Here is a 25,867-nt window from a genome sequence, read left to right on the forward strand (position 1 = left end):
CATGAGTGGATACCTACCATGTATTTCTTTTGTCATGTTTGAGTGCTGTAGCATAATTATCTTGATGCATTTAGATGGCTACTTGCTGTTTATCGCAGACCGGTGCCATATTTGTTTCGCTTGCCATTTCCAAACCGTGCATCTGATTCCGGTGATCTTTATATCGATTTCAACAGAAATCACCTCACCTTTCCAGTGGCACTCTTGAATTTCCATGTTGAGGCCAGGTTCAATCATTCCTTGTCAAATCTTGCATATGCATCACATATCGCATCCCGCATAGCATACCATGGTTGCATCATGTTGTTTGAGCTTTGCACGTGGTTGATTGTGTTACTTTTGCTTGTTTGTCTTGTTTGGGTAGAGCCGGGAGATTAGTTCGCTAACGAGGAGCCCGTTGAGTTTGCTTACGAGGATCAAGTCAACTCCGACAACTTTGCAGGCAAGATGATCATACCCTCGAAATCACTTCTATCTTTGCTTGCTAGATGCTCGCTTTTTTGCTATGCCTATGCTACGATGCCTACCACTTGCTTATAATGCCTCCCAAATTGCCATGTCAAACCTCTAACCCACCATGTCCTAGCAAACCTTGATTGGCTATGTTACCGCTTTGCTCCGCCCCTCTTATAGCGTTGCTAGTTGCAGGTGAAGGTTGGAGATCGTTCCTTGTTGGAACATTGTTTCTTGTTGGGATATCACTATATTATTTTGTTATATTAATGCATCTATATACTTGGTAAAGGGTGGAAGGCTCGGCCTTTTTCCTAGTGTTTTGTTCCACTCTTGCCGCCCTAGTTTCCGTCATATCGGTGTTATGTTCCCGGATTTTGCGTTCCTTACGCGGTTGGGTGATAATGGAAACCCCTTGATAGTTCGCCTTGAATAAAACTCCTCCAGCAATGCCCAACTTTGGTTTTACCATTTGCCACCTAGACTCTTTTTCCCTTGGGTTTCCGGAGCCCGAGGGTCATCTTATTTAAACCCCCTCGGGCCAGTGCTCCTCTGAGTGTTGGTCCAAACTAGAGCCCTGTGCAGCGCCCCCTTGGGGAAACTCGAGGTTTAGTTTTAGTTGTATGGAGAGCTCATCGGAGTGTGCCCTGAGAATGAGATATGTGCAGCTCCTATCGGGATTTGTCGGCACATTCGGGCGGTGTTGCTGGACTTGTTTTACCATTGTCGAAGTTGTCTTGTAGAACCGGGATGCCGAGTCTGATCGGAATGTCTCGGGAGAAGGTTTATCCTTCGTTGACTGTGAGAGGTGTGATGGGCTAAGTTGGGACTCCCCTGCAGGGATTTGAACTTTCGAAAGTCGTGCCCGTGGTTATGGGCAGATGGGAATTTGTTAATGTCCGATTGTAGATAACATGAAACTTAATTTAATTAAAATGAATCAACAGTGTGTGTAACCGTGATGGTCTCTTCTCGGCGGAGTCCGGGAAGTGAACACGGTGTTGGAGCAATGTTTGTCGTAGGTTGTTCTCTAGTTCTTCGTTCGTGCTTTGCCTTCTCTTCTCGCTCTCTTTTGCGAACAGGTTAGCCACCATATATGCTAGTCGCTTGCTGCAGCTCCACATATTACCTTGTCTTACCTATTAAGTTTAAATAGTCTTGATCGCGAGGGTGCGAGATTGCTCAGTCCCTGTGGCTCACAGTTTACTTTCAAACCAGATGCAGGGTTCGATGACTCTGTTCCAGATGATGCGCTTGAGCTCAAGTGGGAGTTCGACGAAGACTCACGCCGTTACTATGTGTCTTTCCCTGATAATCAGTAGTGGTGCCCAGTTGGGGCGATCGGTACCATGTCGCTTGTTGGGGTTGATCTTTTATTTTGGTGTCGTAGTCGGACCATGAGTGTATTGGATGATTGTAATGTTATTCATGTACTTTGTGTGACATGGCAAGTGTAAGCCCACTATGTACCTTTTCCCCTATTATCTATTTACATGGGTTGTTTTGAAGATTACCTTACTTGCGACATTGCTTTCAATGCGGTTATGCCTCTAAGTCGTGCTTCGACACGTAGGAGATATAGCCGCATCGAGGGCGTTACACCACTTTATGCATCAAGTGCATGTCGGTCGGTGGAACCTGTCTCACGTAAGAGTACGTGTAAGGTCGGCCCGGGCCGTTTCATCCCACAATGCCACCGAATCAAGATAAGACTAGTAACGGTAAGCAAATTGAACAAATCATCGCTCACAACTACTTTGTGTTCTACTCGTGCATAGAATCTACGCATAAACCTGGCTCTGATACCACTGTTGGGGAACGTAGTAATAATTCAAAATTTTCCTACGTGTCACCAAGATCAATCTAGAAGATACTAGCAACGAGAGAGAGGGGGTGCGTCTTCATACCCTTGAAGATCGCTAAGCGGAAGCGTTACAAGAACGCGGTTGATGGAGTCGTACCCGCGGCGATTCAAATCGCGGAAGATTCGATCTAGCGCCGAACGGACGGTGCCTCCGCGTTCAACACACGTACAACCCGGGGACGTATCCTCCTTCTTGATCCATCAAGGGGAGAGGAGAAGTTGAGGGAGAACTCCAGCAGCACGACGACGTGGTGGCGATGAAGCTCGTGGTTCTTCGGCAGAGCTTTGCTAAGCACTACGGAGGAGGAGGAGGAGTTGGAGGAGGAGAGGGCTGCGCCAGGGGAAGGGTGCGGCTGCCCTCTCTCTCCCTCACTATATATAGGGGAAAGGGGGCTGGAGGAGGTGCCCTAGGGTTCCCTAGGGGAGGGGCGGCGGCCACATGGGAAACCCTAGATGGGTTTGGGCGCCCCCACCCCTAGAAAACTTGCCCCCCAAGTCGGGAGGGGCGACTGCCCTAGGGGAGGCGCCCCCACCTCTCCAGGTTACGTGAGAGGGGGTGGGAGGGGCGCACAGCCCCTTAGTGGGCTGGTGTGCCCCCTCCCCTTGGCCCATAAGGCCCCCCCCAACGCTTGTCGGGTCCTCTGGAACACCTTTCGGTCACGCTGGTCGTCACCTGGTACTCCCAGAACAATTCCGGACTCCAATACCCTTCGTCCAATATATCGATCTTCACCTCCGGACCATTCCGGAGTTCCTCGTCATGTCCGGGATCTCATCCGGGACTCCGAACAACCTTCGGTAACCACATACTAATTCCCATAACAACTCTAGTGTCACCGAACCTTAAGTGTGTAGACCCTATGGGTTCGGGAACCATCCAGACATGACCGAGACATCTCTCCGGCCAATAACCAACAGCGGGATCTGGATACCCATGTTGGCTCCCACATGTTCCACGATGATCTCATCAGATGAACCACGATGTCGGGGATTCAATCAATCTCGTATTCAATTCCCTTTGTCTATCGGTATGTTACTTGCCCGAGATTCGATCATCGGTATCCCCATATGTCGTTCAATCTCGTTACCGGCAAGTCTGTTTACTTGTTCCGTAACGCATGATCCCGGGGCTAACTCCTTAGTCACATTGAGCTCATTATGATGATGCATTACTGAGTGGGCCCAGAGATACCTCTCCGTCATAAGGAGTGACAAATCCCAGTCTCGATTCGTACCAACCCAACAGACACTTTCGGAGTTACATGTAGTGCACCTTTATAGCCACCCAGTTACTTGTAACGTTTGGTACACCCAAAGCATTCCTACGGTATCCTGGAGTTGCACAATCTCATGGTCTAAGGAAATGATACTTGACATTAGAAAAGCTTTAGCAAACGAACTACACGATCTTGTGCTATGCTTAAGATTGGGTCTTGTCCATCACATCATTCTCCCAATGATGTGATCCCATTATCAACAACATCCAATGTCCATGGTCAGGAAACCACGACCATCCATTGATCAACGAGCTAGTCAACTAGAGGCTTACTAGGGACATATTACGATCTATGTATTCACACATGTATTACGGTTTCTGGTTAATACAGTTATAGCATGAACAATAGACAATTATCATGAACAAGGAAATATAATAATAACCATTTTATTATTGCCTCTAGGGCATATTTCCAACAGATTATGACAGTAGAGTCCAAGCCTGTTTGGCTGTCCATCCTTAAGGCCAAATATTTTCCCCATTCTAGTCTGTTGTTTGCCACAGCGCGTGGTGGTTCGCAATTTTGGAAGGCCCTAGTGAAAGTGAGACCCATTTTCCAGGCTCACGTGAAGTTCGTAGTGGGAGATGACGCCTCCATTAGGTTTTGGCTTCACTGGTGGTGTGGAGATTCACCGCTCTCTGTGACCTTCCCCACCTTGTTCTCGTATTGTCCTAACCCGGATATATCCATCGCGGAGCTGGCGGCCAACAGTTGGGATTTGGTCTTTCGTCGATCTCTTTCCCCTGAAGAGTTTGAAGAGTGGCAACATCTTACTGCCATCTTCCCTACGCTCTAGGAGAACTTGGATTCGGTGACCTAGCCACACTCTTTCTTTTGGTCGTTTCTCGGTTAAATCCTTATATTCTAAGCTCATTGGTGGATCCCCTACTAGCAGATTCTCCCAGGTTTGGAGGGCTCGGATCCCCCCGAAAATTAAAATTTTTCTCTGGCAAGCTATTAGGGGTCGTTTGCCTGCGGCTGACCAAATTTGTAAAAAGAATGGTCCGGGTTCGCAGTTTTGTGCCCTTTGTGGTGTGGTGGAGGATATGAATCACATTATCTTCAACTGTGTTCTTGCTAAACTGATTTGGAGTTGTGTTAGAGAGTGGCTCCAGGTCTTGTGGGACCCTTCCTCCTTCTCTGAACTCCGGGCCCTTGCTAACTCCCTGTCAGGCGCTACCAAACAAGTCTTTTGGGTTGGTCTGGGAGCTGTTTGTTGGTCCCTTTGGACTACTAGGAATAAGTTTACCATTGAACATGTGTTTCCTGCTAAACCTGCTGACTGCTTATTTAAATCGTGTGCTCTCTTGCAGCAATGGAAATCATTGACTAAGGCGGAGGACCAGGATCCTCTGAACCTGCTGATCTCTAAAGTTCGGGCCTCGGCGTCTTCTCTCTGCAGACAGGAGCAGGATGCTTACCTGGTTCCGCGTGTTCTTTGCCTAGTTTGTCTTGGGGTTTGAACTTTCTCTGGCCTGCGTACCGTGGCTGGCTAGGGTGCCATGTACCTCTAACTTTTTTCGGATGGGCCCATGTTTGTGGCTCATCCCGTATTTCTGTCTGATTGTTTATGTGGGTTGCTAATCTGTCTTTTGGCTTTATTTATAAAGTCGGGCTCATGCCTTTTTTCTAAAAAAATATTCTGCATGTTGGCACCGATGGGTGTTTACTTGGAGACATCAGTCACTGTTCGTTGCTTCTTGCATTAACCAGTCGCGCTGCTAATCCTGAAGTCCTGCAAACTTTTTGTGCAATAACTACGAAACTGACGTTTCAACGATCATCATCGCGTACGTTTCTTATAGAGTCGCTGCGGCTGTCGGATCATGTGTCGATCAACTCGTTCGGTGCTTTCCGTCAGATCACTTCAGCATCGTTAGCACTGGAGCAAATAACTCCATTGTCAAACCAATCCTGCTGTCCTTTTGAAGAAAACATGGCGCGTAACTACACGTTTGGCGGCTTGGGGAAGGACAAAAGCATCAATGTGGGTACTATGTAGTTCAGTGCTTCATTTTATTTAGAGCATCTGCGACCGGATCTTCTTCGTCCGCCCCAAACACCCGGACAAGCTACCCAGTCACTACCCAGATGTAAAATTATCACCCAACGGGGCTCCTCATACCTAGCCCAAAAGTCTAGGCTGTCCGACAAGCATCATATCCAACCCTTTTGTGGGACGGATATGGGGAAATCTGGATGCGTTCGGAGCAGGCCTCCACGTCGAATCAGCCTGCTCTGGCCCACGCCGCCCCCATCTCCGTCCTCACAAAAATCACATCCGACAAAAAGCCCACTCTAATTCAGTCCTCTCGCCCTCTCCGCTCCCCTTCGTCTCCTCTCCTTTCACTCAATCTCCCCTTCACCCCCTCCGCCCCTCCGACTCCGGCTTCAACGAGATCGACTGGGTGGGGCTGGTCAACTTCGACTCGTCAAGCTCATCTGGCCCGGACGAGGAGTTCGCGTTCCACATTGCGCTCCGGCGCTCGCAGATGGATCGAGGCGGGGGCTCCTCGTCGACGGCGTCCCCGAGATCGTGGGTGAGCAGCTCGTCCACCACAGCGGCCCTACGCGCTCTCTGCCATCCACGGCGAGGCAACAACACGAGCAACGACACTCGGCACCGCCAACACCCGCCCCTACTGGGAGCTGTTGGGTGTTGTTGCCCACAACCCCAGCCCGCTAGCACGGCAGAAGCAGCCAGAGACGGCGGGCCGCGCCTACTGCTAGGCGATGAGGCGGCAGCGCATGGCGTAGCGAGGCGCGGTTGCGTGTCGTCCAGATCTGTGTCGGAGTCGCTTCCACCCGCCAAGGATGATGATGCAGCTCCCCTCGCAATCTGACGGTCATACACCTCTGCTGAAACGGATGCCCGTCGTCAACGTCGCAAGAACACGTCTACTCTCCACAAGACGCTCAAGTAAAAGTTGGCGTGACAGAAGGAGGTGTCAGCGGAGATAGCCTCCCGGCTAGCGATGGAGCAGAACCGCAAAGCCCGCCGCATGACAGGATTCCTCATCTCGTCCTCGTCCTCCTCCGACGATGACATCGACACGACGGACGGCGATTCGCACCCCGCCGCGGATGCATACATCGAGGACAGCCACCAAGACCCCAAGGGGAAGCGGCCGGCAAGGAAGTGGTGAACTCCGTTTGCTCCAATACTATGTTTATATTTTAGTTGTTTTATTATCTTCTATTTAGGCTGAATTTTGAACTCCGTCGGTCCTTTTGGAGGAACTATGTTGCTGACCGACGTCCGAATTGCGGTGTTTTTATGCTATCCCATATGATCTACGTAGTATGTATGGGTTTGTATGAAATATGGTTTCAACTTCTCAGGTTTATGGTTATGAAGGGTTCAAAACGGCTTCTGTTTGGGTTTATGGCTATGGAGGGTTTAAAATGGCTTCTGTTTGGGTTTATGGCTATGGAGGGTTTAAAATGGCTTCTGTTTGGACACTGCCGCGCCCGTGGGCATACAAGGCAGTATATAGGAAATTGCGGTTGTAGATGCTTCATTGATGTCGTAAACTTTCAGACTTTCACACTACTTATTACTTCCTCAGTCCAAAAATATAAAAACGTTTTTGGCACATGCCAAAGTGTTATTACGAGCTAAGACATACTCCCTCCGTCCCAAAATATTGTGGTTGTAGTAACACTTTAGCACCTCGTAGATGTCATCAAGAAAGAAAATTTAACAACTAAGCATGTACAAAATTCGGAGACTATCCAGCAATTTGCAACAACTGGTATCTTACACCACCGTCCGTCCGCCTCCATCTCATAGATCAGACGATCACCACATCCTGTCCAAGTAATAATCTCTTGCCGCGTCGTCGCTGAGGTCGGAGCGGCGCGTGTGGGTGGCATCGGAGCTGTGGAAGCAGAGGCCGCCATGCTGCGTCCGCGTGCACATCGACTTCCTCGGCCCAGCATCCCGCTGGGTCAGGCTCGCCCTCGGCGCATCCTCAGGCTGCCTGGGCGCGCTGTGGCACCGCAGCCTCGCCGCCGACGAGGCCGTGCCCGCCATGTACCGCGGGCTCGCGAGCAGGTCCCGGTGCCAGGCCGGCCGCGCCGCCAGCCCGTCCACGCTCTTGGCAGGCGAGTCGTACGTGTAGGGCGCGTCGGGCCCGCCGAAGCGGGGCGTGTTCTGCGCCGTCTTGGCGAGCCTGACGGGCTCACGCCGGGTGCACAGCCGCGGGGGCTGCTTCACAGACCGCGGCGAGAACGGCAGGGCCACGTCCGGGGCGAGGCGGCCCGACGAGCGATCGGTGGCGTACCGGCCGCTGCTCACCATCCGGCTGGACCGGGAGCGGAGGTGGCACGTGTCCATCTCCACAATCCGCGGGCTGCGCTCGTAGTTGGAGTCTGTGCTGTCGGACAGCCTCCGGCGGTGCCCCGGCTTGGCCGGCGGCGTCCTCATCCGAGCATCTTGCGCAACGATCCTCTCCTACATTGCGAAAAACACGCCGCAGAAAGCACATCAAACTCAATATACATCCGTGAACTCGTGATCGTTGATCAACACGAACGATGAGTTCAAATTCGGGGCCTGACCTGCTCCATGGATTTCCGGTAGGAGGCGCTCTTGAATGCGCGGGAATCGGCCTGCAGCCGCATGAGCGCCTGCAACCTGTGCAGAGTCGTGGCCGCCTGCTTCCTCACGAGGTAGCCTCGGACCAGAGCTTGCAGCTTGACGAGTGATCTGAGAGCGCGGAGCGCCTTCCTAGCCTGAAGCCATGCATTATTGTCACCGAAGACTCAAAACTTAAACCAAAACAACTTGCATCGGGCCAAGGACTAAAGAACTCAGCTTGGCCAAATAGGATCATGTCACAACTGCGTAATCAGTAACCACTACACTGACACCGAACCAACATAATAGAGCTTATTTATCCAGAGAAGTCGCTGCTGAAGGCCCGAAGCAGAGTAAAGAACTGCGCAGCCGATCAAGATCAACGTGCCGACTTTGCACAGGGACAGAGGAAGAGTTAACAACTACTACCAACTGTCCATCATGGAAAGGAACATGACCAGCGGTGACATCACATACAGCGACGTTTAGCCCGCTAATCCAAACAGATAATACAAAAATAACTGACGGGTCTGGCATAAACAGTGTGAACCTATCCACTAAAATAATTGGTGGGAGGATCTGCATCGTTAACGTCAGAATTCGGGCGCACACCGGGACTGTTCAAGCCATCTCAGCACGACGGATAGCAAGAAATGATGAACATAACCGAAGCTCGGACACGCACGCGGTCAGCAGTATCCCAACCAACTTATACAGAGATGACGTACGATGGAGATATGAATCAACGGGATGATGATCAAGAGCATACCAGGTAGCCTCTGAAGGCTTTCTGAATCACGACGGCCGCCTTCTCCTCGCGTGCTCCCGCCTGCTCGCCGCCGGCACAGCGGCATGGCTTCACCTCCAGCGCGGCGGCGAGAGGCTCTGAGGGCCGCTTCCCGGCGTCAACCCCGCTCTTCCTCTGCTTCACGAAGCTCCATCTCTTGGTGGACTCCTTCACCGCCGCGTCATGCCAGTCGGTCGCGGCATGGATCTCCTTGCCGCCTCCGTGCGCCTCCTTCCTGCCCGTGAGCAGCCTCTTGAGCCACCGCATGGCACGCCCCATCTCTGCGGACACGAACAAGCGTCAGCGCAACGAAGCGTCAGTAAGATGAAGAATCTCAGAAGGAGAAGGCACTACTTAGCCCACTATGCCCGAGGGCGCGGCGCACTGGCGCAGAGGCTCCTCCGAGTTGAGTTGAGTCGAGAGAAAAGGAGCTTTTGGGGACAGGAAGCTATGGGAGGAGAAACCTAGAGGAAGGACGGAAGAAACACAGCGAGGGCTTATATACAGCTTGTCGACTCCGTACGCGACATCACGGCTCGTGCAGTATTAATTGGAATGGAAAAGGGAAGGGCGATTTGTACGCGAAATCCAGGAGAAATGAACGGGGCCGACTGGAAAATGAGAGAGAGGAAAGGCACGAGATTAAAGCAGGCAATCAACCCGCGGTTGCGGGGCAGGTAAGGGAGCAGCGGCAAAAGATGGAAAGGCCGGTGGCCGGAGCGGAGCGGCGAAGTTTACGTGAGTCACTCCAGCCCTGCCAGCCAGCCAGCCCGGAAGAGGAAACTTTGCAGCGCATCAACCTCGAACGGATAACCGCAGCGGCGGCGAGCGGATTACTCCTACTACTTCTACTCCAGCGGGCGGGGAGGGAGAGGCGGGAGGGATATAGGTGGGAGAGCGAGCACAACTGACGCGTGGGTCTCGGCACCACCGGATCGCGAAGGAGACTGGTAGCGCCACCGCCGAGCGCGCGCGCGCAAGCCAACAAATGCGCCGGCCAAAAGACCAACTCAAGTCCACATATGTACGTACGTACGTACGTACGTACGAGAGCTAGCAGTACCGACATGCGCCGCTGCTGCACGATCGAGTAGATAGAAACAACAACAAGCCGCCGTTGATCAGGCAACCTGGCAGTAGACGGCAATGCACAATCATTCACTCGCGACCGCCTCCAAAACGGATCGGTCGGGGCTCGGGACCATGCCACTCATGCAGCATGGACTCACGTACGTACGTACGTACATGAGCAACCGTCGCGAACCGCTTCTGTTTCTCGGAAGCTCTGCTCCACACAGCGGCGGCCTTGGCCCCTGGGCACTTCCCTCTCGGGCAACCCTCGTTCGGCGACTTGTATACCGTGTGCCCCCAGTACGAAGCGCATGGAGGAATGCCCTCCACGAGACGAGGGTGGATAGAATATTGCGACAACGGAGCACGTAGTACTACGTAGCACCAGGTGGGTACGGACACCGGGGGTGTAGCGGATCTCGCTTGTGCGTTCCCACTGTTTCGTGCACAGAACGGGGCAGAACGGGGAGAGGGATCCACAGTCGCCGTCAACGTCGCTGCTCGATCTGGGTTCAACCTTGGGACCACGGACGAAGCGGCCAAACTTACTCCTACTCGATCTGGATTCCTTCTCGGAATGGAGCAGAGCGGCTCTAGCCCTACCCTAAATTTCGTTACTGCTCGATCTGGACTCATGGCTGTCAGCGCGGTTAGTAACGCTTTGCCCCGCCCCTCACGATTTGTTCCGTGGCTGTAACGAGTGCTATGTAGCTCGTCTTTACACCACGGCAACGCATGGATGGACGTTCTCGGTTTTATACGGGGTGGTCAGCTTCTTTTGTGCTCTCGGGAGCTTCAGGCGGCGTGGAAAGGTAGCACCAGGTCATCGCTATCAGTTCTCCTGTGCAGCTTTTAAGTGCGAGATGTGCCAAAGTTTTGTGTTATCGCTATTTAATACGGAGTCCGACTGCTGATCAGTCGACTACAAATTTCACACACCACACCGCTCATGTGGTAAATTGTCTCAAGTTTACAATAGCAAGGCAGTCTATTATTTCAAAACGGGGACACAAGATTTGCCTCATTTACTGATTATCATATATTATAAGAAGATAGCATAGTTTTTGTGTTATAGAGGCCCCTAACACAACGAATGGGTACTCTCACGACATGATTGACTCCAAGTCTTTTGGCACCCGTAATTACCCAAAGTTTTGCGTTGACTATGATGGTGTTGAGGAGAATTGGTGGAGAGGCACTTGTGACGGAAGATGCCGGAGTTTCTCTCGTTCAAAATTGTCCACAACACACGCAGAGTAAGAGAAGCCATGACTTTCCTATTAGGGTTGACACAATTCTTAACAAAGTCTTCAACGTGCCAAATAGAGGTGTTCATATGTGTGAGGCCTAGTGCTACTTTCGTATGAGAGCATCTACAGCCGGATATGTCAAATATGGCCCTTCAAATGCTCGCGAACGCGGGCAGTGACCTGGTACGTCTCAAATTTCACTTGTTGCATTCGGACATGTCATACTAGATTCTTAAATCCATACAAAGACATGCAAACAAAATGACCTACGTACTATGTCGATCACCTAGCTACTCATCGTCGGAGATGTCGACGATCTTCGTGCCCGGGTCTGGCAGGATTGGCGGCAGCTGCAGCTCTGGCTCCTCTGGCTGCTTTGCTCCGGCCTCCTCCACCTCTATCTCCGTGTCGAGTTCGGCGAGGAGTGCGTCGGACTCCGCTTGCTCCCACCGGAGGAACGCCCGGTTGGCCTCCACATAGGCCTCATCCTGGATGGACTCCTGCTCCGACAACTCGTCAGACTGGGCTACGGCGAACTCCGCCTCCGCTTGCTCCATGTTGAAGCCCAGTAGCTGCTGCTCTGGCTCCTCCGCCTCCATCAACGCCAGCTCGTCCTCCTCCTCTTTCCCCGGCTCCTCCTACTCCGGCTCCGGCGAGTCCGGAGGCAGCCCGACAGCGATGTGGGCTGTCGCGCGGCTTGTCTCGCCCGGATCTCCTGCTGGATCTCGGTGCGGCGCTCCGGCATGAGCATTGCATAGTAGATGATCTTACTCCGGACCATGGCGAAGCGCCGAAGCGTGGGCAGAGCGCCGAAGCAGGAGAGAGAGGAGGTGGATGGGCTCAGACTAGCGACGGGGAGACGGGGAAGGTGGATGGACTAGGGTTGCGGGACTCCGGCCGGGTTAAATAGGCTGATGTGCTCTCGGGCGGCGAGCCAGAGCGGCACCACGTGGCATTCACACCATGGAAATGGAGGAGGCGTCCATCGGACCGCCGGGTTTTCGGGCAAGTCCGTGTGGGAACCCTTCGTCAGTCCTACGTGGCGGGCATATGCCCGAGCGCCTCCATTACCGCCCCATATTTGGGCTGGGTATAAGGGGCGCTGGTCAGCCCGGGCGTTTGAGGCCCGTTTGAGGGGGTCGTCTGGGTCACAAAAACGTGACAGGTCAGTGACCGGGCGGCCCGCCCGGGCGTATGAGGTGGGTTTGGGGCGTCCGGCTGGAGATGCTTTGAGATGTTGGATTCTCCAAAGAGAAAAGGTGATGTATCACAGCAACAGATAGTATTTCTCTCAGTAAAGAACCAATGTTTATCGAATCAGTAGGGGGCACTAAGCTATCAATGTGAGCAACATCTACACACAAACAAACAAAAAATTGCTTGAACCCAACAATAGCAAGGAGGTTGTTAATCCCCTTGTTCATGCTAGTTATAAGATTAAAAGCGAATATATAGTGATAGAGAAAACGACAAGAAAGTAAAATAGCAAATTGTAGGAGGTTTTGTATTAATGGAGAATACACCCTGGGGCCATAGGTTCACTAATGGCTTCTCTCTCGAAAGCAAGTAATAGCATGTTAACAAAAAACATTTGGGCAATTGACAAAATAGCGGCAACTTATAGCTATGATTATTCATGGCATAATCTCACATAGACATGATAACCCACAAGTATAAGGGATCGCAACAGTTTTCGAGGGTAGAGTATTCAACCCAAATTTATTGACTCAACACAATGGGAGCCAAAGAATACTTGCAAGTATTAGTAGTTGAGTTGTCAATTCAACCACACCTGGAGACTAAATATCTGCAGCAGAGTGATCAGTAGCACAGTAATGTGGTAATTTGATAGCGAGAGCAATGGTAGTAATAATAATGGCAACAGTAGCAGTGGTAGTTTTGTAGCAATTGTGATAGTAGCAGCAACACTAGTAACTTACCTAATATCAATATGTGAAAATCCCGTAGGCATTGGATCGGTGATTATGTTGGATAACACTCATCACGTAACAGTCATAACCTAGGGCGACACAGAACTAGCTCCAATTCATCAATGTAATGTAGGCATGTATTATGTATATAGTCATACATGCTTGCGATAAGAACTTGCATGACATCTTTTGTCCTACCCTCTGCTACTTCTTGAGCTTGCGTTGATTTTTCCCTTGAAGAGGAAAGGGTGATGCAGCAAAGTAGAGATAAGTATTTCCCTCAGTTAAGAACCAAGGTATCAATCTAGTAGGAGGCACAAGCAAGTCTCCAATATATGCACCTGCACAAACTAACAAACACTTGCACACAACGCGAAAAAAGGGGTTGTCAATCCCTTCACGGTCACAAACAAGAGTGAAATCTAATAGATATTTGGTATAAAAGATAAATAAAAGAGCAAACTAAAGTAAATGTAGATAAATTGCAGTAAGGTATGTTTGGGTTTTTTGGTTTATAGATATGAAAATATATGATGGAAAATAGATCCGGGAGCCATAGGTTTCAATCAAGGCTTCTCTCTTGACTACGGTGGGTAAACAAATTATTGTTGAGCAATTGATAGAAAAGCGCATAGTTATGACGATATCTAAGGCAATGATCATGAATATAGGCATCACGTCCGTGACAAGTAGACCGAAATGATTCTGCATCTACTACTATTACTCCACACATTGACCGACTCCTGCCTGCATCTAGAGTATTGAGTTCATAAGAACAAAGCAACGCTTTAAGTAAGATGACATGGTGTAGAGGGATAAACTCAAGCAATATGACATAAACCCCATCTTTTTATCCTTAATGGCAACAATATAATACGTGTCTCGCTACCCCTTCTGTCACTGGGTGAGGACATTGCAAGATTGAACCCAAAACTAAGCATCTCTCCCATTGCATGAAAAACAAATCTAGTTGGCCAAACCAAACCAATAGTTCGAAGAGGAATACAAAGATATCTTAATCATGCATAAAATAGTTCAGAGAAGACTCAAATAATATTCATATATAATATGATCATAAATCCACAATTCATCGGATCTCAACAAAACACACCGCAAAAGAAGATTACATCGGATAGAACTCCAAGAACATCGAGGAGAACATTGTATTGAAGATCAATGAGAGAGAAGAAGCCATCTAGCTACTAGCTATGGCCCCTTAGGTCTGTGGTAAACTACTCACGCTTCATCAGAAGGGTAGCAAGGTTGATGTAGAGGCCCTCCGTGATCGAATCTCCCTCTGGAAGAGTGTCGGAAAAGGCCCCAAGATGGTATCTCACGGGAACAGAGGCTTGCGCCGGTGGAAAAGTATTTTGGTGGATGCTTCTGATGTTTGGGGAATATTTGAGAATATATAGAGGTGGAGCTAGGGTTATGGGACTCCCGAGGGGCCCACGAGTCTGGGGGCGCCCCCTGGGGCGCGCCCTAAGGGCTTGTGGCCTCCTCGGGACTCTTCTGGCCCTCTCCCCAAGTCTTCTAGGTGTCTTTTGGTCCAAGAAAAATCATCGTAAAGTTTTATCACATTTGGACTTCGTTTGATATTCCTTTTCTGTAAAAGTCAAAAACAAGGAAAAAACATAAACTAGCACTGGGCTCTAGGTTAATAGGTTAGTCCCAAAAATAATATAAAATAGCATATTAATGCATATAAAACATCCAAAACAGATAATATAATAGCATGGAACGATCAAAAATTATAGATACGTTGGAGACGTATCAAGCATCCCCAAGCTCAATTCCTGCTCGTCCTCGAGTAGGTAAATGATAAAAATAGAATTTTTGATGCGAAATGCTACCTAGCATATTTATCAGTGCAATCTTCTTTATTGTGGCAATAATATTCAGATCCATAAGATTCAAAACAAAAGTTTAGCATTGACATAAAAACAATAATACTTCAAGCATACTAACAAAGCAATCATGTCTTCTCAAAATAACATGGCCAAAGAAAGTTATCCCTACAAGATTTAAGTGAAGCACACAGAGTCTTTTGGAAAATCATGATATGTGTGTGGCTCTCTCAAACAAGTGTGTTCAGCAAGGATGATTGTGACAAACTAAAAATCAAACAAAGCAAAGACTCATATAATACAAGACGCTCCAAGTAAAACTCATGATATGTGACGAATAAAAATATAGCTCCAAGTAAAAGTACCGATGCTCATTAGAAGAAAGAGGGGATGCCTTCCATGGCCTCCCAAGCTTAGTTGCTTGGGAGTCCTTGAATATTACCTTGGGGTGCCTCGGGCATCCCCAAGCTTTGGCTCTTGCCACTCCTTATTCCTTCATCCACCGCGATCTCACCCAAAACTTGAAAACTTCAATCACACAAAACTTAACAAAACCTTTGTGAGATCCATTAGTATAATAAAACAAATCACCACCTTAATTACTGTTGCAAACCCATTCATATTTTGTTATTGCATTATAGCTAATGTATTCTAACTTTACCATGGGTTATACCCCCCGATACAATTCATAGATTCATCAAAATAAGCACACAATGCAATGAAAACAAAATCTGTAGAAAATAGAACAATTTGTAGTAATCTGAACTTTGACCATACTTCTGTAACTCCAAAAAATCATTTTTTAAAAATTCAGAATTTTATCACGCTCCAGCAAATTTTAACAATTCTGCTACTAGACGCAAAAGTTTATGTTAATGCACAGAATCAAATTAACTATCACCCTAATCATCCCAAAGGCTTTACTTGGTACAAACACTAATTAAAACACTAAAACACAATCATAATAGTAGCATAATTGTATATTTATTGAAAAACAGAAAGGAATTTTTTTTAAAAGATAACTATTAGGTTGCCTCCCAACTAGCGTTATTATTTTACACCGCTAGTTAGGAGTAATGCATAGTTTCAAGTGTTGTCATCTTTGGTTTCCAATTCCTCAATTACAAAACCATATTTCCTAGGAGTTTAGCATATATATTTTTAATAATAACACTCCTAGGAAAAAAATCAAGAGACTTATTTCTATATATTGGTTCCTTTATCAAATCAATGAAATTGGGGTAAACTCTAATCATTTTAAGATCTTCGTTATTGTTGCTAATCATGGCACCCTTGTCTTTAGGAACATAAATAAACTTGCAATTCTTGCTAGGAGGAGTTTTTTCAATAGTTTTAACGGAAGAATAAACAAAACCCGAATTATTAATAATTTCTTCCAACTTATCGATCCTAGCGGGACTTTGTTCTACTCTTTCATTAATTATTGGTTCTTTCTCTTTTACCATATTTAGAGTAATTCCTACCTTTCATCCACATTGAGTGACATGGTTATGAATCATTTTACCCAAATTATAAATATGCTCTAGGGTAGGCATCTTCTTTTCAATAGCATCTAACCTTTGCATAACATGCTCCAAAGTTAAAACCGTTTCATTAACAGTGATAGGTGGTGATCCCACTAAATTTCCCATAGCGTTGAAAGCATTCATAGAGGGACACATCAAGAAATTCCCTCCGGTAATAGTGTCAAGCACTACTAATTCCCACATAAAAATTGCGAAGAAGAACAATAGTGAATTGCTTTCAAGTTGATCTATTATGAGCATTGCAAATCCTATACCAAGCATCTTTTAAATTCTCTCCTCACATTTGCTTAAAATTGAGAACTTCATTCTCAGGAGTGCACGTAGCAAGGGAAGAACTATCCATAACGATAAATGGGCAAGTAAGAAAACACGCAAAACCCGTAAAAAGGCAAACGGAAAATATTTTTGTATTTTTGTAAAAACTTTTTAGAAGCGGGGGAGATGAAAATGAGAAGCAAAAGGCAAATAAAGTAAATGAAAGGAGATGAAAGTTTAAGTGTAGGTACTTGATAGATGTTGATGATATCTCCCCGGCAACGGTGCCAGATATTCTTCCTGTTACTTGTGAGCTGCGTTGGGATTTCCCCGAAGAGGAGAGGATGATGCAATACAGTAGAGATAAGTATTTCCCTCAGTTACGAAACCAAGGTTATCAATCCAGTAGGAGAACCAAGCAACACTATGTAAACAACACCTACACACAAACAACGAATACTTGCAAACCAATGTGTAAAGGGGTTGTCAATCCCTCAACAGTTACGAGCAAGATTAAATTGTATAGATTTTGATAGATAGATCTGAAAAAAATACAAAATAAAATAAATAAAAGAAAATTGCAGCAAGGTATTTTTGTTTTAATATATGATAGAAAATAGTCCCGGGGGCCATAGTTTTCACTAGAGGCTTCTCTCGAGAAAATAGCATACGGTGGGTAAACAAATTACTGTCGGGCAACTAACAGAAAAGCAAGTAATTATGACAATATCCAAGGAAATGATCATGTATATAGGCATGATTCGTCTTCATCGTATCCGCTTTTCCTAACGTGTTTCCTCTTTTTTTGGACTCCAACTTGCATGATTTGAATGAAACTAACCTGGACTGACACTGCTTTCAGCAAAACTACCATGGTGTTGTTTTTGTGCAGAAATAGAAGTTCTCAGATTGGAACGAAACTTTGCGAGGATTTTTTATATAAATGAAGAAAAATACTGGAGCCAAGAACCACCGGAGGGGGGCCCTGGGTGAGCACAACCCACCAGGCCCCCCCTCCACGCGCGCCCAAGTGGGTTATGCCCACCTGGTGACCCCGCAGACCCTAGCTCTGATGCTATAAAATACTATTTTCGGAGAGAAAAATCAAGGAGGAAGAATTATCTCGTTTTGCGATACAGAGCCGCCGTCACCTCCCGTTCTTCATCGGAATGCCATATCTGGAGTCCGTTTGGGGCTCCCGAGAGGGTAATCTTCGGTTTTTGTCATCACCAACCCTCGTCCACCACTAATTACATGATGCTTTCCATCGGGAGTGAGTAATTCCTTCGTAGGCTCGCTGGTCGGTGAGGAGTTGGATGAGATTCATCATGTAATCGAGTTAGTTTTGTTAGGGCTTGATCCCTAGTATCCGCCATGTTCTGAGATTGATGTTGTTATGACTTTGCTATGCTTAATGCTTGACACTTTGGGCCTGGGTGCCATGAATTCAGATCTGAACCGTTTATGTTATCACCATTATATCTATGTTCTAGATCCGATATTGCAAGTCATAGTCACCTATTACGTGTTATGATCAGTAAACCCTGTAGTGACAATATGCGGGATACTTTCTGGTGATGACCGTAATTTGAGGAGTTCATGTATTCACTATGTGCTAATGCTTTATTCTGGTACTCTATTAAGAGGAGGCCTTAATATCCCTTAGTTTCCTTATGGACCTCGCTGCCATGGGAGGGTATGACAAAAGATGTCATGCAAGTTCTTTTCATAAGCACGTATGACTATTTACAGAATGCATGCCTACATTATATTTATGAACTGGAGCTAGTGTCGTATCGCCCTAGGTTGTAACTGTCACATGATGAATATCATCCAATAAACCACCGATCCAATGCCTACGATTTTCCTACATACTGATCTTGCTAAGTAACTACTGATGATGTTACTATTGTCACTGCTACAAAACTATTACTATCACTGTTACCGTTACTGTTGCTGCTACCACTACTATCAAAGCTATCATATTACAGTGCTACTGATCACTTTCCTGCAGATAATTAGTCTCCAGGTGTGATTGAATTGGCAACTTAGTTGCTAATACTTGCAAATATTCTTTGGCTCCCCTTGTGTCGAATCTATAAATTTGGGTTGAATACTCTAGCCTCGAAAACTGTTGCGATCCCCTATACTTGTGGGTTATCAAGACCCTTTTCTGGCGCCGTTGCCGGGGAGCATAGCTATATTTGTTGAGTCACTTGGGATTATTATCAAATTATTACTATGCAGAATCTGAAGGACGCTAAGACTAAGATTTTTTCCTCTAAGACGAGGGGAGGTAAGGAACTTCCATCTAGCTCTGCACTTGATTCACCGTCTGTTATAAGTAGACTTGCAACACCACCACGTGTTATTAATCCTGATATGTCACAAGTTATTGATGATGCTACTTCTGCTATGAATGATATTTACAATGATGCTAGTACCTTGCTTGAAGATAATGTGCCACTAGGTGAATTTCTTGATGAACAACTTGCTAGAACTAAAGCTTTTGAGAATGTTGAAATTGATGAAGAGCTTGGAACTGAAAATCTTGAAAGACCTATTATAACTAGCCCTCATAGATATGAATTTCCAAAGGTATCGGAAGGTTATGTTATGGATGAGGAGGAAACTAGGGATATTATTCCTTGTAAGGATAGAGATGATCTAGAAATATTATTATGCAAGTATAAAGAAAAGACTTTGAATGCTAAAATGAAATGTGATCCTCAGTTTGCTACTTCACCTATCTTTGTTGACGATAAGGATTATGAATTCTCTGTCGACCCAGAGTTGATTACTTTGGTTGAATCCGATCCTTTCCATGGTTATGAAACTGAAACTGCTGTGGCACATCTTACTAAGTTGAATGGCATAGCCAGCCTTTTTGCTCATGATGAGAAAATCCGCTATTATTATATTCTCAAATTATTCATGTTCTCATTAAAGGGTGATGCTAAAGCTTGGTATGCTACCTCTTGAGCATGCGTTGGTTTTCCCTTGAAGAGGAAAGGGTGATGCAGCAAAGTAGCGTAAGTATTTCCCTTAGTTTTTGAGAACCAAGGTATCAATCCAGTAGGAGTCTACACGCAAATCGCTGCTACCTCTTGAGCACTGCATTGGTTTTCCCTTGAAGAGGAAAGGGTGATGCAGCAAAGTAGCGTAAGTATTTCCCTCAGTTTTTGGGAACCAAGGTATCAATCCAGTAGGAGGCCACACACAAGTCCCTTATACCTACACAAACAAATAAGAACCTCGCAACCAACGCGATAAAGGGGTTGTCAATCCCTTCACGGTCACTTACGAGAGTGAGATCTAATAGAGATGATGAGATAATATTTTTGGTGTTTTTATGATAAAGATTAAAAGTAAAGATTGCAAAAAAGGTAATGGAAATAGCTTATTGACGAAAGATTAATATGATAGAGAATAGACCCGGGGGCATAGGTTTCACTAGTGGTTTCTCTCAAGATATCATAAGTATTACGGTGGGTGAACAAATTACTGCCGAGAAATTGATAGAAAAGCGAATAATTATGAGAATATCTAGGCATGATCATGTATATAGGCATCACGTCCGCGACCAAGTAGACCGACTCCTGCCTTCATCTACTACTATTACTCTACACATCGACCGCTATCCAGCATGCATCTAGAGTATTAAGTTCATAAGAACAAAGTAACACATTAGGTAAGATGACATGATGTAGAGGGATAAACTCAAGCAATATGATATAAACCCCATCTTTTTATCCTCGATGGTAACAATACAATACGTGTCGTTTCCCTTTCTGTCACTGGGATCGAACACTGCAAGATCGAACCCAAAGCTAAGCACTTCTCCCATTGCAAGAAAGATCAATCTAGTAGGACAAACCAAACTGATAATTTGAAGAGACTTGCAAAGATAACCAATCATACATAAAAGATTTCAGAGAAGAATCAAATATTGTTCATAGATAGACTTGATCATAAACCCACAATTCATCGGATCTCGACAAACACACCGCAAAAAGAGTTACATCAAATAGATCTCCAAGAAGATCGGGGAGAACTTTGTATTGAGATTCAAAGAGAGAGAAGAAGCCATCTAGCTAATAACTGTGGACCCGAAGGTCTAAAGTAAAGTACTCACACATCATCGGAGGGGCCATGGAGTTGATGTAGAGGCCCTCTGTGATCGATGCCCCCTCCGGCGGAGCTCCGGAAAAGGCCCCAAGATGGGATCTCTTGGGTACAAAAGGTTGCAGTGGTGGAAATAGGGTTTCGTGGTGCTCCTGGATGTTTTCAAGGTATATGAGTATATATAGGAGGAAGAAGTAGGTCGGTTGATCCACAAGGGGCACACGAGGGGGGAGGGCACGCCTAGGTGGTAGGAGCGCCCTCCTGCATCGTGGACTCCTCGTTCGTTTCTTGACGTCCACTCCAAGTCCTCTGGATCACGTTTGTTCCAAAAATCACGTTCCCGAAGGTTTCATTCCGTTTGGATTCCGTTTGATATTCCTTTTTTGCGAAACACTGAAGTAGGCAAAAAACAACAATTTGCACTGGGCCTTGGATTAATAGGTTAGTCCCAAAAATAATATAAAAGTGTAAAATAAAGCCCATTAACATCCAAAACAGATAATATAATTGCATGGAATAATAAAAAATTATAGATACGTTGGAGACGTATCAAGCATCCCCAAGCTTAATTCCTACTCGTCCTCGAGTAGGTAAATGATAGAAACAGAATTTTTGATGTGGAATGTTACCTAGCATAATTCTCAATGTGATTCTCTTTATTGTGGCATGAATATTCAGATCCGAAAATTCAACACAAAAGTTTAATATTGACATAAAAATAACAATACTTCAAGCATACTAACTAAGCAATTATGTCTTCTCAAAATAACATGGCAAAAGAATGTTCATCCCTACAAAATCATATAGTTTGGTCATGCTCCATTTTTGTCACACAAGAATGCTCTCATCATGCACAACCCCGATGACAAGCCAAGCAATTGTTTCACACTTTAGTAATCTCAAACTTTTTCAACTTTCACGCAATACATGAGTGTGAGCCATGAATATAACACTATGGCTGGAATAGAATATGATGATGGGGGTTATGTGGAGAAGACAAAAAAGGGGAAAGTCTCACATCAACGCGGCTAATCAATGGGCTAGGGATATGCCCATCAATTGATGTCAATGCAAGGAGTAGGGATTGCCATGCAACGGATGCACTACAGCTATATATGTATGAAAGCTCAACAAAAGAAACTAAGTGGGTGTGCATCCAACTTGCTTGCTCACGAAGACCTAGGCCATTTGAGGAAGCCCATTGTTGGAATATACAAGCCAAGTTTTATAATGAAAAATTCCCACTAGTATATGAAAGTGACAAAACAATAGACTCTCTATCATAAAGATCATGGTGCTACTTTGAAGCACAAGTGTGGGAAAAAAAGGATAGTAGCATTGCCCCTTTTTTGGGCCTTGCTTTTTTTATTTGGCCTTTCTCTCTTTTTTGGGGACAATGCTCTATTAATTATGATCATCACACTTCTATTTATTTACAATTCAATGATTACAACTCAATACTAGAACAAAGTATGACTCTATATGAATGCCTCCAGCGGTGTACCGGGAAGGGCAATGAATCAAGAGTGACATGTATGAAAAATTATGAACAGTGGCTTTGCCACAATTATGATGTCAACTACATGATCATGCAAGGCAATATGACAATGATGATGTGTGTCATGATAAACGGAACGATGGAAAGTTGCATGTCAGTATATCTCAGAATGGAGAAGAATTATATGAGACCAGGTCTCACGGGCTAGCATGTGAGACCCACCCTGTTGGATGACACGTGGCATTTACAAATCACAAAGTAGCTACCCCACCCCCACTTGAAATCAGGGGGAGAGATTAGATGCTTTACGATTTGTGAATGCCACGTGTCATCCATCAGGGTGGGTCTCACCTGCTAGCCCGTGAGACCTGGTCTCATATAAATTTTTTCCATCTCAGAATGGCTATGGAAATGCCATAATAGGTAGGTACAGTGGCTATTTTGAGGACGATATAAGGAGGTTTATGTGTGACACAGCGTATCATATCACGGGATTTGGATGCACCGGCGAAGTTTTCACCAACTCTCAAGGTGAGAAAGGGCAATGCACGGTACCGAAGAGGCTAGCAATGATGGAAGGGTGAGAGTGCGTATAATCCATGGACTCAACATTAGTCATAAAGAACTCACATACTTATTGCAAAAATCTACAAGTCATCAAAAACCAAGCAATACGCGCATGCTCCTAGGGGGATAATTGGTAGGAAAAGTCCATCGCTCGTCCCCGACCGCCACTCATAAGGAACACAATCTAATAACAACTTATGTTTCAAATTTGTTACACGACGGTCACCATACGTGCATGCTACGAGACTTGCAAACTTCAACACAAGTATTTCTCAAATTCACAACTACTCAACTAGCACACTCTAATATTACCACCTTTATATCTCAAAACGATTATCAAGTATCAAACTTCTCCTAGTTCGCAATGCACTTTTTATGAAAGTTTTTTTATATATACCGATCTTGGATGCCTATCATATTAGGACTAAATTCATAACCAAAGCAAATTACCATGTTGTTCTAAGGGACTCTCAAAATAATATAAGTGAAGCATGAGAGATCAATAATTTCTATAAAATAAAACCACCACCGTGCTCTAAAAGATATAAGCGAAGCACTAGAGCAAAATTATCTAGCCCAAAAGGTATAAGTGAAGCACATAGAGTATTCTAATAAATTCCGATTCATGTGTGTCTCTCCCAAAAGGTGTGTACAGCAAGGATGATTGTGGTAAACTAAAAGGCAAAGACTCAAATCATACAAGGCGCTCCAAGCAAAACACATATCATGTGGCGAATACAAATATAGCTCCAAGTAAAGTTACCGATGGACGAAGATGAAAGAGGGGATGCCTTCCGGGGCATCCCCAAGCTTAGGCTTTAGGTTGTCCTTGGATTTTACTTTGGGGTGCCTTGGGCATCCCCAAGCTTAGGCTTTAGGTTGTCCTTGGATTTTACCTTGGGGTGCCTTGGGCATCCCCAAGGTTAGGCTCTTGCCTCTCCTTGTTCCATAATCCATCAAATCTTTACCCAAAACTTGAAAACTTTACAACACAAAACTTAAAAGAAAATCTCCTGAGCTCCGTTAGTAGAAGAAAACAAACCACCACTTCAAGGTACTGTAATGAATGAAGGAAATATGCCCTAGAGGCAATAATAAAGTTACTATTTATTTCTTTATTTCATGATAATTTTTTATTATTCATGCTAGAATTGTATTAACCGGAAACATAATACATGTGTGAATACATAGACAAACAGAGTGTCACTAGTATGCCTCTACTTGACTAGCTCGTTTATCAAGATGTTTATGTTTCCTAACCATAGACATGAGTTGTCATTTGATAAACAAGATCACATCATTAGGAGAATGATGTGATTGACTTGACCCATTCCGTTAGCTTAGCATTTGATCGTTTAGTATGTTGCTATTGCTTTCTTCATGACTTATACATGTTCCTATGACTATGAGATTATGCAACTCTCGTTACCGGAGGAACACTTTGTGTGCTACCAAATGTCACAACATAACTGGGTGATTATAAAGGTGCTCTATAGGTGTTTCCGAAGGTACTTGTTGAGTTGGCGTATTTTGAGATTCGGATTTGTCACTCCGATTGTCGGAGAGGTATCTCTGGGCCCACTCGGTAATACACATCACTATAAGCCTTGCAAGCATTGTAACTAATGAGTTAGTTACGGGATGATGTATTACGGAACGAGTAAAGAGACTTTCCGGTAACGAGATTGAACTAGGTATTGAGATACCGACGATCAAATCTCGGGCAAGTAACATACCGATGACAAAGGGAACAACATATGTTGTTATGCGGTTCGACCGATAAATATCTTCGTAGAATATGTAGGAGCCAATATGGGCATCCAGGTTCCGCTATTGGTTATTAACCAGAGAAGTGTCTCGGTCATGTCTACATAGTTCTCGAGCCCGTAGGGTCCGCACGCTTAACGTTCGTTGATGATATAGTATTTATGAGTTATGTATGTTGGTAACTGAATGTTGTTCAGAGTTCCGGATAAGATCACAGACATGACGAGGAACTCTGGAATGGTCCGGAGATAAAGTTTGATATATGGGATAATAGTGTTTGGTCTCCGGAAGGGTTCCGGAATTCACCGGAAGGGGTTCCGGATGTTTCCCGAAATGTTTGGGTACAAGAACACTTTATTTGGGACAAAGGGGAAAGCCCACAAGGTTTTTGGAAAGTGCAAAAGGAAGTTTTGCGGAGTCCAGGGGCCAAATGCCAGGGTCCCTGGCGTCTGGGTCCAGACGCCGGGAACCTTGGCGTCTGGCCCTGGAGTCCGAGAAGGACTCTTGCCTTTTGGGTGAAACCGACTTTGTGGAGGCTTTTACTCCAAGTTTCGACCCCAAGGCTCAACATATAAATAGAGGGGTAGGGCTAGCACCCAAGACACATCAAGAAACACCAAGCCGTGTGCCGGCAATCCCGTCCCCTCTAGTTTATCCTCCATCATAGATTTCGTAGTGCTTAGGCGAAGCCCTGCGAAGATTGTTCTTCACCAACACCGTCACCACGCCGTCGTGCTGCCGGAACTCATCTACTACTTCGCCCCTCTTGCTAGATCGAGAAGGCGAGGACGTCATCGAGCTGAACATGTGCTGAACGCAGAGGTGTCGTACGTTTGGTACTTGATTGGGATGGATCATGAAGGTGTACGACTACATCAACCGCGTTGATAAACGCTTCCGCTTTCGGTCTTTACGAGGGTACGTAGACATACTCTCCCCTCTCGTTGCTATGCATCACCATGATCTTGCGTGTGCGTAGGAATTTTTTTGAAATTACTACGTTCCCCAACAGTGGCATCCGAGCCAGGTTTTATGCGTAGATGTTA

The 25,867-nt window shown here is 45.9% G+C and overlaps 2 protein-coding genes across 2 annotated transcripts; both read right to left on the reverse strand.

Annotated features, from left to right (window-relative positions):
* Positions 1 to 7,121: 7,121 nt before the first annotated feature.
* Positions 7,122 to 9,858, reverse strand: LOC125544638 (protein IQ-domain 26). Its single transcript, XM_048708382.2, has 4 exons — positions 9,318 to 9,858; positions 8,946 to 9,244; positions 8,158 to 8,331; positions 7,122 to 8,050 (listed from the first exon to the last, which is right to left on the reverse strand). The coding sequence occupies exons 2-4, from the start codon at positions 9,240 to 9,242 to the stop codon at positions 7,397 to 7,399; spliced, it is 1,125 nt and encodes a 374-aa protein (XP_048564339.1). The 5' UTR covers positions 9,243 to 9,244; positions 9,318 to 9,858; the 3' UTR covers positions 7,122 to 7,396.
* Positions 9,859 to 11,574: 1,716 nt separating this feature from the next.
* On the reverse strand, positions 11,575 to 11,886 carry LOC147980260 (uncharacterized). The gene has a single exon (XM_087516862.1). It carries the CDS (start codon positions 11,881 to 11,883, stop codon positions 11,575 to 11,577), a length of 309 nt encoding a protein of 102 aa, XP_087372988.1. The 5' UTR covers positions 11,884 to 11,886.
* Positions 11,887 to 25,867: the final 13,981 nt, after the last annotated feature.

This window comes from Triticum urartu, chromosome 3A, assembly GCF_056163025.1.
Source record: "Triticum urartu cultivar PI428250 chromosome 3A, HENAU_Tu73, whole genome shotgun sequence".
Taxonomy (NCBI): domain Eukaryota; kingdom Viridiplantae; phylum Streptophyta; class Magnoliopsida; order Poales; family Poaceae; genus Triticum; species Triticum urartu.

What these genes read in the sequence shown, in the direction of transcription:
- LOC125544638 (XM_048708382.2), bottom strand. Translation starts at nt 9,242, where the DNA reads ATGGGGCGTGCCATGCGGTGGCTCAAGAGGCTGCTCACGGGCAGGAAG. An exon ending in AAGCCTTCAGAGGCTACCTG is followed by an intron (nt 8,332 to 8,945) that starts GTATGCTCTTGA and finishes GCATGGCTTCAG; the next exon opens with GCTAGGAAGGCGCTCCGCGC. An exon ending in ACCGGAAATCCATGGAGCAG is followed by an intron (nt 8,051 to 8,157) that starts GTCAGGCCCCGA and finishes TTCGCAATGTAG; the next exon opens with GAGAGGATCGTTGCGCAAGA.
- LOC147980260 (XM_087516862.1), bottom strand. Translation starts at nt 11,883, where the DNA reads ATGGAGGCGGAGGAGCCAGAGCAGCAGCTACTGGGCTTCAACATGGAG.